Below are 12,941 nucleotides of genomic sequence, written 5' to 3'. Positions count from 1 at the left end.
GGCGCCCCCCCCGCCCGGCCCGCGGGGGCGCTGCCGTCGTCAGACGGAGCGGCTCCTGCCGTGGCCTTCGCCTGCTTGTTTGAATGTGGGAGTAAAACGGCCTACGATGAAATCTGCTTCAGTGTCTTCACTCTCTACGAGCTGGTGGATAATCTGCCTCAGGGCTCTCAGCTGGGAAAGGATAGAAGGGCAGAGACGGAGGTCTCAGAGAGAGATCAGAGCAGCGGAGGTGACGCCCGACGGTTGTCAAAGTCACAACAGATGCCTCATGTGAAGAAGAGGAGGAAGAAGAGCAGGCTCCCTGGGATGGGCTGTGCGTGTTTTTAAAATCATTGCATCATAACTATCACGACTGCAGCAGTCTTATGTCTCTGTGTTTGTCCTGTGACTGCCTGCTGACCTGGCTAGGGTGTGTCCGACCTGTCGTCTCTCGACCTCTGACCTTTATCAAGATGAAGCAGTGAAAGATAAATTACCGTACGTGGAGCATAAACACCTGCTCTGCTATGTTGGTGTCAATTCTTTGTTTTGTACAGGAGTTTGGATCCTTTCTAGGTCTAATTTATTATTTTATATAATTACCTTCACCTCCTTCTGGTTCTTTATTCACTGTCTGTTTTGGCCAACTTTTAGTATTACTTGATTGCTTTGTTTGATGCAGTGTTTCACATCATTTAACTTTTTTAGTATTTTATTCATGTATTTTTGAAAAATATGTTTGCATTGCATTAAACAAAAGCGTTCATTGAGCAGAAAATAAAATCTTTCAAATGTGGTTCCTTTGTTTCCTCACTGATTTATCAAACTGGTCTTAAACTGTGGGTTCCTGGTAGTTTTAATTCGACTGCACATCCATGAAAATACTTTCACTCATAATAAAAGGGACAAACACAGAGTTTAACAATGACATAATTAAGAATAGAACGAAAAAAAGAGGACGAGGAGCTCACAGAATATTTTACACAGTGTAAATTTCTTAATATTCTCTGCTCTCATTCTAATTTTCTGGGTTTGTTACAATAATAAAAGTTTTCTTACCCTTTGTTGGGCATTTCTCTGTACACGTGATGTAGAAAATGATATAAACACTGATGAGATTCTGACTAAAACAGATGAAAAAACCAAACATTTTCCCGTAACTCTTACCGACTTATCAACTCAGCAATTTGAAGAATCCCAGAGCAGAAGTTTCCTCTTCGTCTCATCACATGTGAAGATACAGTTACAAAGTTTAATTTTGTATCAATTTGGAAAATAAATGTTTTCTTAGTGAAGGGAAATCTGACAAGGCTGCATCCCATCAATCTGACCTCATCGTTCACACCTGCTTGATGAACTGCTCCTCCTCAACTTATCACCTTGTCTAAACATTCAGCAGCGACCGTTCAAGTGAGCACGCAGACGAACAAAAACCAGACCCAGAGAAAACGGAGCAGTTTGTTTAGTCAGAGAGATTAAAATGAGAAGATGGTGCCAGGAAGTCAGCAGGACCCCCCCCTCCATCCTCTTCATTATATAACTCCACACTGATGGGCGGATCGTTCCTCTGCTCGGATTCATTCACACCAGTGCTGCCACTCTTTCTGCGACGTCTCCCCAGGACACCACAATGTCTTTGAGGATTCTCATGTTCCTGGCGGTGATGAGTGCGGTCACCGGCAGTCCCAGTTCAACCGTCGCACCTGAGGCTACGTCACAGAACCAGACCGTAAATCCAACCGGTGCAGCAGTGGACGGAGGAGTGAGTCCTGACTCTACCAACGAGGTTTGTTACTGCAGTATAAGACATGATTGTAGAGTATGTGTGTCTTCTGTGAGAAGCTGTGTGTGTGTGAGTGTGTGTGTGTGTGGCCGCAGTTCAGCACAAAAGTAATTCCGAGCTCAGATCAACACGCTGAGCGGACTTAATCTTCTCTTTTAAAAACACAGCCCAGGCGTCAGACCGTGCTAAAATCAAAGTAATAAATATAACATCTGTTTACCAAAGGAAAGGGAAGTGGGGTTGGCTCTAAAGAAAATGGCAGGTGTCATAACAGGGTCCAGCTGGGCCACGGGGACCAGCCTCAGTTCTTCCACTTGTTCTTCTTCACAGGCAGCTGACCCGTGGCCTCTAAGTATTTGTGGACGAGTTCTTCCTGCGTAGCTGGCAGGCAGGGCTGATATTTGCTGTACTCCATGGTGTACTCTCCTTTTCCCTGGATAAACATGAACAGTCTTAGAGAACATCGGCTTCTTTTTCACAGTGTCCTGACTAATCCAGGACAAACATCAGTTCATATCCAAAAAAATTAATATCCTAATAATTAGCTGTTGATTAATTACCATTAATTGTGATTTAATGTGAGTTAATTGTGAATGTAAATAATCACAACTAATCATGATTAATCAATGTTCCTAAATATGACATGATCACATTTTCATTGTATTTTCTTAATGGTGGAATTATTGGATAAACACAGATTAATTAAGGATTATTTATAAGACTGATGTGAATTTTCCCCAAAAGCCTTTAAAAAAACCCATTAGTGATCCACTCAGTGATGTATCAACGTTGGACTTACTTCAGTGCTGGAGCGTAGTTCAGAAGCATAGCCAAACATGTCATTCAGTGGAATCTGTGGGCAGAAACAGGGAGATGTCACTAAACTAGAGCCTGAAGTCTGATCAGATACATCCAGCTGTGGACGTCGACCGCGTGAAACCACCAGGACTCACATCGGCGTACAGAGTGAAGTATCCCTCAGACCCGTCCTGTCCGGTGATGACACCGTGCCGACGGTTCACCCCAGAGATGACGGCTCCCTGAAACTCCTGCGGAGCCACGATCTCCACGGACATGATTGGCTCCAGGATGAAGGGGGTGGCTTTTTCCATCGCTGCAGTGATGACATCGTTAGCACAAACCACCACCACCAACAACAACAACAACAACAACAAGAGCAGAAATGAGTGTAAAATCCACCCTGCTTCAGAGCGCCCTCTCCTGCCCGGATGAAGGAGATCTCGTTGGAGTCGACCATATGATGGGCTCCGTCCTCCAGGACGAACCTGACTCCTGAGATTTTGTGTCCAGTCAGTGGTCCCTTTTCACAGGCCTCTCTGAAGCCCTGCAGCATGATGGGAAGGAACATGGAGGCAGAGACAAAAGAAGAATTTAAAGATGGAGGAATCAAAATTAAAATGAGATTTCTAATCAAATCAAAGACAAAAAATTATACTATCTAAAGAAAAGAAAAAAAATTAGAAAAAAACATAACAGTATTATACTATCTAAAGAAAAGAAAAAAAACATAACAAAGCCATAACCAAACCCAAGTTTTGCACATGGAGCTGGAGTGTTCAAACACAATTACTGATCAAAAGCATGAGCAAAAACAAACAACAAAAATCACATTTTCTAATAGTAGCAGTAAAAAAAAGTACCAACGTACCTTTTCAACTGCAGGCACAAACTGCTTGGGGACATTTGTCCCTATACTCCGGTCCTCAAACTCCAGTTTGGTGAACTCTTCTGGCTCCAGAGGTTCCAGGACTCCAATAACTTTACCGTACTGACCCGCACCACCACTCTGCTTCTTATGAGTGAACTCAAACCTATGACACACAGGGGAAATTGTCCTTTAGGTGACAGAGCTGTGTGACAGAGCAAGACTTTGATTAGATGATCTCAGATGATTATTAATACATTTCATTATAATTCACTAAATGGGGATTTTGAGTGTCCTTGGTTCAATTTGATTGGTTGAAATCTTCGTGCTGTTAGAACATCTAAAAAGAGTTCTGCATCTTTAAAAAGGGGCCGTCCTTAAAGAGCTCTGCTGTCACAGGAAGTGGGAAGTCAGCCTTCCTCTTGCATGAGGACCGGCTGACTGAACACGGAACAGAGAAGACTTTCCACCAATCAGGTAACTATCAGGGTACGGGGGGGCGACAGTTCAGGTACAGACTGAAATTTCTAAACTTTATTTAAACGACGACAAACCACGTCCTACACTTCAACTCCTTTAAATCCGTTCAGTAGATTTTTCCATGTCTTATCTGGACAGAGACTGGCTTAGATGGGGACTCCACCCTGTTAACTATTTGAGGTCAAAGTCCTTCAGGGTCTGGACGCCCATCCCTGCTCTGGTTTTCTTCAGTCCTCACTGTGTCTCTGTTCTTGGTCCATAATGAATTGACAGATCCAAGAGTCAGACCTGAACGAGCCCCAGGAGGATGAGATGGAAACCGGTGTGCTGAACCCCGATCACTATCCTGCCCGGAGAGCAGCCCGGGTGGTCCAACACTACCTCAACACCCGCTACGGCTCACCGTACAAGGTGTTCCACCTGGACACGGTCCACAGTGCCACTGCAGAGGTCAGCTGGTCTTTAACACTGAAACGTCGACCACATTTGAATGTGGTCTTAAAGATCAGAGCCAATCAGATCATGCAGCAGCAGCACACACCTGTGGTCACAATCTCATGTTTTTGCTTCCAGAACGTGACTGACTCTGGCAGAAAGTACCAGGTGGAATTCTCAGTAAAGGATATGATTAGCAAAGTAAGTTCACCTGACCTCTACTACTACAGTGAAAATGAAGACGGATTTTGTGCTTAGTCATTTGAGAAAATGTTTGAAGGGTTCTGTGTACAGCAGAATAAATTCTGTTTTCACACGGAGCAGGTATGGCCAGTTTGGGTAAGATTTATTCTAGAAGAGTTCAAAGAAAGCCTTCATTCTCTGCCAACCAGTGTTGTTCAAACACTGACTCACTGACAGCACGCCTTTGTTCTCCACACTCTGACTTACTACTGCTCTCCAGACTGACTGACTTCTGTGACTTTACTGTTATTTGTAACCTTACAGAAATCAGTGAAATCCTCTGCAGAGGTGTTCTTTCCCAAGTTGGATGAAGCGACAGAGAAGCAGCTGCAGGAGCTGTGGTACCAGCAGCAGCGGCTGCAGCAGCAGCACACACCTGTGGTCACAATCTCATGTCAGGAACCGTTGGCAATTGATACTAAAGCCCAAGAGGAGGCCTGGTACCAACAGAACAAGGTCAACCAAAGCCTGGTTTCACAGAATTTACCAGGTATGACCTACGTATATGAACACTGGACCAGCAAACACTGAGGTAGTCATTGGTCGATCAGAGCCCTGCACTAAAATCAATATTAAATGTAGGGCTGTCCGATGTTAACTTTTTGCCGATATGCTGATATTGTCCAAACACTTAGTTTCCGATATCTGCTGATACCGATATAGGCCTGATAATGTTTATTTATTTACCTGTACGAGCATTAAGTCCCCTGATTATTAAAATAGATTAATCAAATGAGCTGCAATGCTGCCATCTAGTGATTTTCACTTTCATATACAGCCGTTTATACCCAAAACTATTTTATGCCACACATCATTTGGCTAAACATAGGCACCCGTTATCGGGTTTTCAACCGAGAACGATTCATACAGCTATTACATAATTATGCTAATATCTGGGCGATAATTCCGATCAGCTGATTTCATCGGATATTTCTAATTAAAGGGAAAAACCTGCATTTATAATTATGCTAATATCTGGTCGATAATTCCGATCAGCTGATTTTATCGGATATTTCTAATTAAATTGAGGAAACGATAACCATGAGTGAGGTCACCTTTGCGTTTAGTACGATATAATTCAGAAAAAAATTTGTTTAAATGAACAGATGTTTTAAAAATGTTTCTTTCGTACTGTTTGTGTACATAATTTTTTATAAAAACATATGTCAAGTTCAAGAACCGCCTAAAGGTCGTTTAAAAGCACATTATTCTATGGACAATAGAGAATGGAAAAAAAAATACTGCTTCACCAAACAAATTACTTTGTACCCAAGTACATATCTAAAGTTCAAACACTGACTCACTGACAGCACGCCTTTGTTCTCCACACTCTGACTTACTACTGCTCTCCAGACTGACTGACTTCTGTGACTTTACTGTTATTTGTAACCTTACAGAAATCAGTGAAATCCTCTGCAGAGGTGTTCTTTCCCAAGTTGGATGAAGCGACAGAGAAGCAGCTGCAGGAGCTGTGGTACCAGCAGCAGCGGCTGCAGCAGCAGCACACACCTGTGGTCACAATCTCATGTCAGGAACCGTTGGCAATTGATACTAAAGCCCAAGAGGAGGCCTGGTACCAACAGAACAAGGTCAACCAAAGCCTGGTTTCACAGAATTTACCAGGTATGACCTACGTATATGAACACTGGACCAGCAAACACTGAGGTAGTCATTGGTCGATCAGAGCCCTGCACTAAAATCAATATTAAATGTAGGGCTGTCCGATGTTAACTTTTTGCCGATATGCTGATATTGTCCAAACACTTAGTTTCCGATATCTGCTGATACCGATATAGGCCTGATAATGTTTATTTATTTACCTGTACGAGCATTAAGTCCCCTGATTATTAAAATAGATTAATCAAATGAGCTGCAATGCTGCCATCTAGTGATTTTCACTTTCATATACAGCCGTTTATACCCAAAACTATTTTATGCCACACATCATTTGGCTAAACATAGGCACCCGTTATCGGGTTTTCAACCGAGAACGATTCATACAGCTATTACATAATTATGCTAATATCTGGTCGATAATTCCGATCAGCTGATTTTATCGGATATTTCTAATTAAATTGAGGAAACGATAACCATGAGTGAGGTCACCTTTGCGTTTAGTACGATATAATTCAGAAAAAAATTTGTTTAAATGAACAGATGTTTTAAAAATGTTTCTTTCGTACTGTTTGTGTACATAATTTTTTATAAAAACATATGTCAAGTTCAAGAACCGCCTAAAGGTCGTTTAAAAGCACATTATTCTATGGACAATAGAGAATGGAAAAAAAAATACTGCTTCACCAAACAAATTACTTTGTACCCAAGTACATATCTAAAGCTAGTTATTAACACCAGCAAAAGTTTGTTTTTTTTAAATTCCCTCTCATGACTGACATTGTAACAACAGACAGTCACGGTCACATTGAACCTGGCATGGAGCCTCTGTGGCACCTGGGCATCGTGGCATCCAGCTTCATCATGCTGAACCAGTCCACTGAAAACACTCTGTACAACATGGCTCAGGTGGCCAACGTCACACAGCTGGTGAGTCACTGACTGCTGACTTGATACCAAAGATGCTGAGCACCTCACTGAATTGTATTTTTCTGTCGTCTGTTGCAGGAAACTGAGAACGAGCAGCTGAAGTTTGAATATGACATACTGCTGCATGACATGGTGTCTCAGGTAAGAACTCACAGATCAGAAGAAGAAGAAATGTAAATACGAATACTGGTCAATGTTTTAACACTTTAAATCAAATTTAGAAATTTAATCTAACAATCTGTTTTGTGTTGACAGGAAATCCCTCGTTGGAGAATGCAGTTCACCTGGTCCCCTACAGAGGGAGTCAGAGTGCTGCAGATGCAGCATCTGCCTAAGTGCCATAACTGTAAACTTCCTGAGACAAACTGAACTGCCAACTGTCCTCACGCTGCAGCAACAACCAAACTGTGTGTTTGTGATGGGGTTCTTTTTTGTTTTTACCGACGTACATCAGAGAATATGATAATAAATGATTACATACTTCACCTGCGGTATTGAAGTGTTTAAGAAAATTCTGCCCAAATAAAATGTCAATACCTGAAATGTGTCACATGTGTGAAATTTCCTGTTTTTATATACCCGTTAAGACCAGTGTTTCAAACAGACTTCTACAGCTTGAGGTCTGAGAATGTGAGGACTCAAGTTCAAAGAACTGTTTCAGGGCGGATAACATTGAACTGTACTGTCCTTAATTTATTATTATTAATAATAATAATAATAATAATTAAGTATTAGTTGTTCCACAATGGGGGAATCTACAGTCTTAGCAACCGACACACTATTGTAGACTGAGATGAAAGTGTATTTTTTTCAAAAAAGTAATACAAAATTCAAATAACCCTAACTGTAAAAGTACATTTTATATTAGTAAAATATTGCCTTTATTTATATATTTATTTTAAGAATTTATAATTCCTATCAAAATAAACCAAGTAATAACCAGTAAAACTACCACTGGACAACTTTGGAACTACGCTCTGCTATGAAAAGGCCCAGTGTGTTTCGGTGTGTGTGTGTGTGTGTGTGGCCATGGACTTACTGTGTAGGAGCAGATATGGTCTCTCTGAAAGCTACTTTAGGTTTTCCCATCACACAGGGACAGTTATATTCTCTCTCCATCCTCTGAAGGAACAAGACAACAGAACCACAGGTTAGGGCTAAGATTTGAACAGCAATACTCCCCTGTGATATAATATTTTAGTTTTACCCCTCAACCCCAGCTCAGGGGTAAAACTAAAATACCCCTCAGGTATTTTAGTTTGTTTTACAAATAAAGTTATTTGTACTAAATAATTCCGTTTGTCTACATCTCAAACCAAACATTTTTTTTGTTTTTTCTTTTTTTGGAATGGCTTTAAAATGTGGCACAGATAATGACCTGGGAGTAGATCTCCAGGTGCAGCTCCCCCATGCCTGAGATGATGGTTTCTCTGCTCTCGGTGTCAAAATGAACTCTGAACGTCGGGTCTTCTCTGGAGAAACGGTTGATGCCCTTGGAGAATTTGTCCAGGTCGTTCTGTGACAGAGAATTATTAAATATTTCCGTTAATCTGTAGACACGGTTCTCCAGTTACAGATAGAGAACCCAGCTTTGCGACAGTTCTACCTTGTTGCTCGGCTTCATTGCCATGGAAATAACAGGCTCTGGGACGTGAATCGACTCCTGTGGAAGGAGAAAAAAACAAAAACAATAAAATAGAATGACGTGTTCTCTCCAAGTCATCAGTCCATGAGAAACACAACTCCGTCTCACCATTGAGAGGTTGTCTTTGCTCTTGACTGTGAAGGTGTCTCCACTGGCACAGTCGATTCCAAACAGAGCACAGATGTCTCCGGCATAAACTTCATCTACATCCTTTGAAATCAATCCAAAAAAAAGAAGAGAAAAGAGAGAATGTCAATGTCGAATGGGAAATATTAGTGTAAAAATGTTCTTAAAATGTTAAAAAGAAAAGCTAAGACATTAATATGCCTATAATCTACGTTTGATCTCAGAATTGTGTCTTTATTTTCAGGGCAATATATTTTAAAATGTATTGCCTAAGAAACCAACAAAGCAGCATCCCAACAAGTCAACGTGTGACATGAAAGAAAATATAAATTCAAAATTCAATAAGGCGATACTTTTCTACTTAAAAGTCAGGAATTCAATTTTATACAGTTAAACTACGTTCTGTTTGTAATAGTTACAGGTGATTTAGGGGTCACAAGGTCGTCGTCATAACTAACTTGATTTAAAGTCAAAACGAGGAACTGTCATGAAATGACTAATTTAAAACGCTGCTGTTTCCACCCGCAGATGTTAAAGTTGAGCCTCAGACACAGCTGACGTTTTTTACCTCCATCTGGTCGGCGTGGAGACGCACCAGCCTCTGAACTCTGACTTTCTTGTTGGTGCGTGTGTTGTAGATGTATTCTCCTTTCTTCAGACAGCCCTGGTAAACTCGCACATAGGTCAGCTGACCAAACCTGCCAGCCTGGATTTGACAAAACAATTTCTCATAAAAAATTAATCAGGAGTAAATTTATCGTGAAGATAAAAGAAAAGAAACAGATGATTACCTCAAGTTTGAAGGCCAGACTGACAAAAGGATTGACAACGTCTCTAATGGGGTCCATTAGAATCTTTGTCGTTTCGTTTGACTCTCTACCACAGAAAAAAAACCCCAACAATATCAGTGCTCAAAACCTTTAAAAAGATTATTCTGATTTCACCAAACCTGTCTGTCGTCAGACTCACTCATTATTCAGGATGGCGTAGTTTTTGACCTCACTGGGGTCCGGTAGATAATCCAGGACGGCGTCCAGCAGAGGCTGCACTCCCTTGTTTTTCAGGGCCGTTCCCACCAGCACCGGAGAGAAAAGACGCTGCAGCGTGGCTCTGCGGATGGCAGCCTGGAAGACGACGCAGGGGCAACATGGACAGAAGGACAGGTATGAGACAACAGTGCTGGGAATCTGTCCCACGACTTCAATAAATAAATAATATAGAATCAATAATTAGATCTGTCCTGGTCTCACCCATTATCTTTAGGTCATTTCTAAAATTATTCAGTTTAACTTTGAGTGTTGTTACAAGGTTGAGGGTTCGAACCCCATACAACCTATCTACAACTTTTTGGGGCAATGTGCCTAGCACAGCATTTTACCAACATATAAAAATGTCCCAAAAAGTACTGTATATGTAATGGAATATGATGACTGTCTAGTTTGATTAGCCCACACATCTCTCAGTGCGAAGTCTGAGTCTGTTTAGTTGAACACAATGCCGATATACTCACAGGAATTAAGGAAAGACAAAAAGACATTTGTCAACAGCTCTGAGTCTCTTTTTTTGTTACAATAGCCAATAGCCATCTGCTGCTACCTAGTGGATGAGTAAGGCAGTTATTCTGCCATATTATTTTGTGTGTGTCTATATGTTCAATGACAAATAAAGCTGCTGCGTCTGTCTCAGCTGCCTTAAGATCTTAACATATTTTTTAGAAAAACAAACCTTCAAGTCATCATTGGTGGGAATTTTCTCTTCCAGAAACATTTCTCCTAAGATCTCATCAGCATTGGCCACGCACTCCACAAGTTCCTGCCTCCGATCAGCTGCTTCTGCACGGAACTCAGCAGGGATCTCATCGTAGCGAATACTTTGACTGCAGAGTGGAACAATAAAATGACTCTCCAGGTGCTCTACTCTAACTCTTTCTTGAAGATGAAACTGAACCAGAACATTCCAGAAGACGTAAGTTACATACATTAGTAGCTGTCAATCAGAGCTAATTAAAAAAAAAACTTTTCTCTGTCAAATCTCTCACCCAAAGGGTCCTTCAAAGTACGTGCTCCGCTCCTGTATCAGGTCGATGATGCCGTGCATGTTTCCCTCCAGACCCATGGGGATGTTCACAAAGGCAGCGTTGTGGTTCAGCTTGGTTCTGAGGAATTAGAACAATTTTAACAGGATGAAGAAACTAAGAAATACTTGAAGTTGTGACGCAAATAGAAAATATTCCAACAGACGTGAAATGAAAATATAACTGAATAACCAAAAGTTATGGTCAACATGTGCAATACTTTGGTCAATACTGTTGCAACACTCTCATTCACTCTGAAGTATGAGTGTTTTAAAACGTATTTTAAAGTGTGCTAAATCTGACAATTACACTTTGTGTTTATGATGTACCTGAGCTGCTGCAGGGATCGGATGTGATTGGCTCCCATTCGGTCCAGTTTGTTGATGAAGGTGAGGAAGGGCACGTTGTAGCGTTTCATTTGTCGGTTCACGGTCATGGTCTGGCACTGAACTCCTCCCACTGCACACAGGACCAACACTGCTCCGTCCAGCACACGCAGCGCTCGCTCCACTTCGATGGTGAAGTCCACGTGACCTGGAGGACACCGGCGGAACGTTGACATTCAGAGACAGTAAAGTAAACAGGGGTTTATCAGACCTTTGATCTGGACACTCCAGCAGTCAGACTTTTGATAAATGAAAGACAACGGATTATACAGCATAGAGAGAGATTTTTATTTTTATTTATTTGCAAGGAGAATAAATCTTGATTAATTTACCTTTGGATGCTAGTTATATCCAATACAAATATAGAAATGTTTTTTCCTGACTTTCAACTTTACTAAACACATTTATACTGATCTACACATACAGACATGTCTGTTTTCAACGAGTTAGTCATGAAATTCATCTTTGATCATTAAACATATTAATGTTATTGTTATTATAAATACCTGGTGTGTCGATGATGTTGATGTTGTGGTTCTTCCACACCGTGTATGTCGCTGCTGACTGGATGGTGATTCCTCTCTGTCTCTCCAGCTCCATGGAGTCCATTGTGGCTCCAACACCATCCTTTCCCTTCACCTGCGAAAAGACAGATTCGTTTTTATCCAGCACTACATCTACTGACCTTCATTAGATTTTTGTGTAACTCCTGAAACTCAGCATGTTTCAGCACCATCACTCACCTCGTGAATCGCTGCTATCCTGCCGGTGTAGAAGAGGACACGCTCAGTAAGGGTGGTCTTCCCCGAGTCGATGTGAGCAGAGATGCCGATGTTTCGGATTCTCTCGTTGGGGAAGACACCGGAGGAACATGACCGACAGTTGTTGATGAGAACCTGTGGAGATGAAAGCAAACATGCAGAGCTAATATCGAAATCCCTTCAGCTATGGAGTCAAACTAGCGCATATGCAAAAGAAAACTCACGACATGTTACCTTTTTAACCGTGACGCTCCCCGGCGTCAACAGATTAGCTTTAGCTAAAGATAGTCCCGCTTTTAAAAGTTTCATTTCGACAAAGGTTGGGTCGATACAAGGTGGTCGCTGTCCTCCGTTTACGCAACCCCAACAAACCGGTGAATGTCACGCCGGAGACCTGATGGCTGTGAACCACTTCCGGATCTACGGCAACTCAGAGGTGTCAAACATGTTCTCTTCTTCGTGTCTTTGGCCGGGTGAAAATGCTAAAGGTACAGTATATTACTGCCCTCCTTTGGTCGGCGTATGTGCTCTTACATTGCAGTAGATGTTTTTATTTATTTATTTGTTTGTTTATGTCTTAGACCACCCTACTTAATGTAACCTGCACGCCTATAAAATAAAAACAAATATTCGAGCCAGTGTATTGAATAGCTTTGTGCTAAATGCAAAACAACAAAGTAACACCTAATTTAATGAGCTTTATATTAAACCCGTCAGCACTTTTGGTCTTAAGACCCGCATTTTAGGTCTAAGCAGCATAGCTGGCTGTTCCAATTTAGCTTCACTTCAAAAGTAGCAAAGACACAGGTCAATCATATT

The 12,941-nt window shown here is 41.5% G+C and overlaps 3 protein-coding genes across 4 annotated transcripts in view; 2 read left to right on the top strand and 1 right to left on the bottom strand.

Moving 5' to 3' along the window:
- The window catches only part of neu4 (sialidase 4), a 3,638-nt gene extending 2,867 nt beyond the window's left edge, over nt 1-771 (top strand). The window contains exon 3 of the mRNA XM_017032188.2: nt 44-771. Coding sequence (XP_016887677.2) covers nt 44-327 — 284 coding nt within the window. The 3' untranslated portion in view covers nt 328-771. The remainder of the gene's footprint in view (nt 1-43) is intronic.
- A 40-nt stretch (nt 772-811) lies between these two features.
- Nucleotides 812-12,740, bottom strand: gfm1 (G elongation factor, mitochondrial 1). Its single transcript, XM_008309682.3, has 18 exons — nt 12,357-12,740; nt 12,105-12,257; nt 11,868-12,000; nt 11,305-11,509; nt 10,940-11,056; nt 10,627-10,777; nt 9,871-10,025; nt 9,693-9,777; nt 9,470-9,607; nt 8,884-8,985; nt 8,737-8,793; nt 8,509-8,646; nt 8,170-8,252; nt 3,432-3,594; nt 2,963-3,107; nt 2,716-2,876; nt 2,562-2,615; nt 812-2,195 (listed from the first exon to the last, which is right to left on the bottom strand). Exons 1-18 carry the CDS (start codon nt 12,429-12,431, stop codon nt 2,064-2,066), a joined length of 2,247 nt encoding a protein of 748 aa, XP_008307904.1. The 5' UTR covers nt 12,432-12,740; the 3' UTR covers nt 812-2,063.
- On the top strand, nt 1,551-7,677 carry lxn (latexin). Of its 2 annotated transcripts, none has more exons than XM_008309679.3 (7): nt 1,551-1,765; nt 4,182-4,358; nt 4,482-4,544; nt 4,851-5,076; nt 6,994-7,130; nt 7,209-7,271; nt 7,386-7,677. In XM_008309679.3, exons 1-7 carry the CDS (start codon nt 1,610-1,612, stop codon nt 7,497-7,499), a joined length of 936 nt encoding a protein of 311 aa, XP_008307901.1. In that variant the 5' UTR covers nt 1,551-1,609; the 3' UTR covers nt 7,500-7,677. The 2 variants fall into 2 exon arrangements, with proteins under 2 accessions (XP_008307901.1, XP_008307902.1); XM_008309680.3 differs by lacking the exon at nt 1,551-1,765 and adding an exon at nt 3,646-3,905 and having other exon boundaries at nt 7,386-7,579.
- Nucleotides 12,741-12,941: the final 201 nt, after the last annotated feature.

Source organism: Cynoglossus semilaevis, chromosome 4 (assembly GCF_000523025.1).
Source record: "Cynoglossus semilaevis isolate Cse_v1.0 chromosome 4, Cse_v1.0, whole genome shotgun sequence".
Lineage (NCBI taxonomy): Eukaryota > Metazoa > Chordata > Actinopteri > Pleuronectiformes > Cynoglossidae > Cynoglossus > Cynoglossus semilaevis.
Note: the sequence above shows the minus strand (reverse complement) of the source record. Positions and strands in the feature narration are given on the sequence as shown.

Excerpts from the sequence above, each read along its gene's own strand:
- gfm1 (XM_008309682.3), bottom strand. The coding sequence starts at position 12,431 with ATGAAACTTTTAAAAGCGGGACTATCTTTAGCTAAAGCTAATCTGTTG. Across the intron at positions 11,510-11,867 it reads CAACATCATCGACACACCAG|GTCACGTGGACTTCACCATC; the intron begins GTATTTATAATA and ends GGTGTCCTCCAG. Across the intron at positions 2,196-2,561 it reads AACTACGCTCCAGCACTGAA|GGAAAAGGAGAGTACACCAT; the intron begins GTAAGTCCAACG and ends ATGTTTATCCAG.
- lxn (XM_008309679.3), top strand. The coding sequence starts at position 1,610 with ATGTCTTTGAGGATTCTCATGTTCCTGGCGGTGATGAGTGCGGTCACC. Across the intron at positions 4,545-4,850 it reads TAAAGGATATGATTAGCAAA|AAATCAGTGAAATCCTCTGC; the intron begins GTAAGTTCACCT and ends GTAACCTTACAG. Across the intron at positions 7,131-7,208 it reads TGGCCAACGTCACACAGCTG|GAAACTGAGAACGAGCAGCT; the intron begins GTGAGTCACTGA and ends CGTCTGTTGCAG.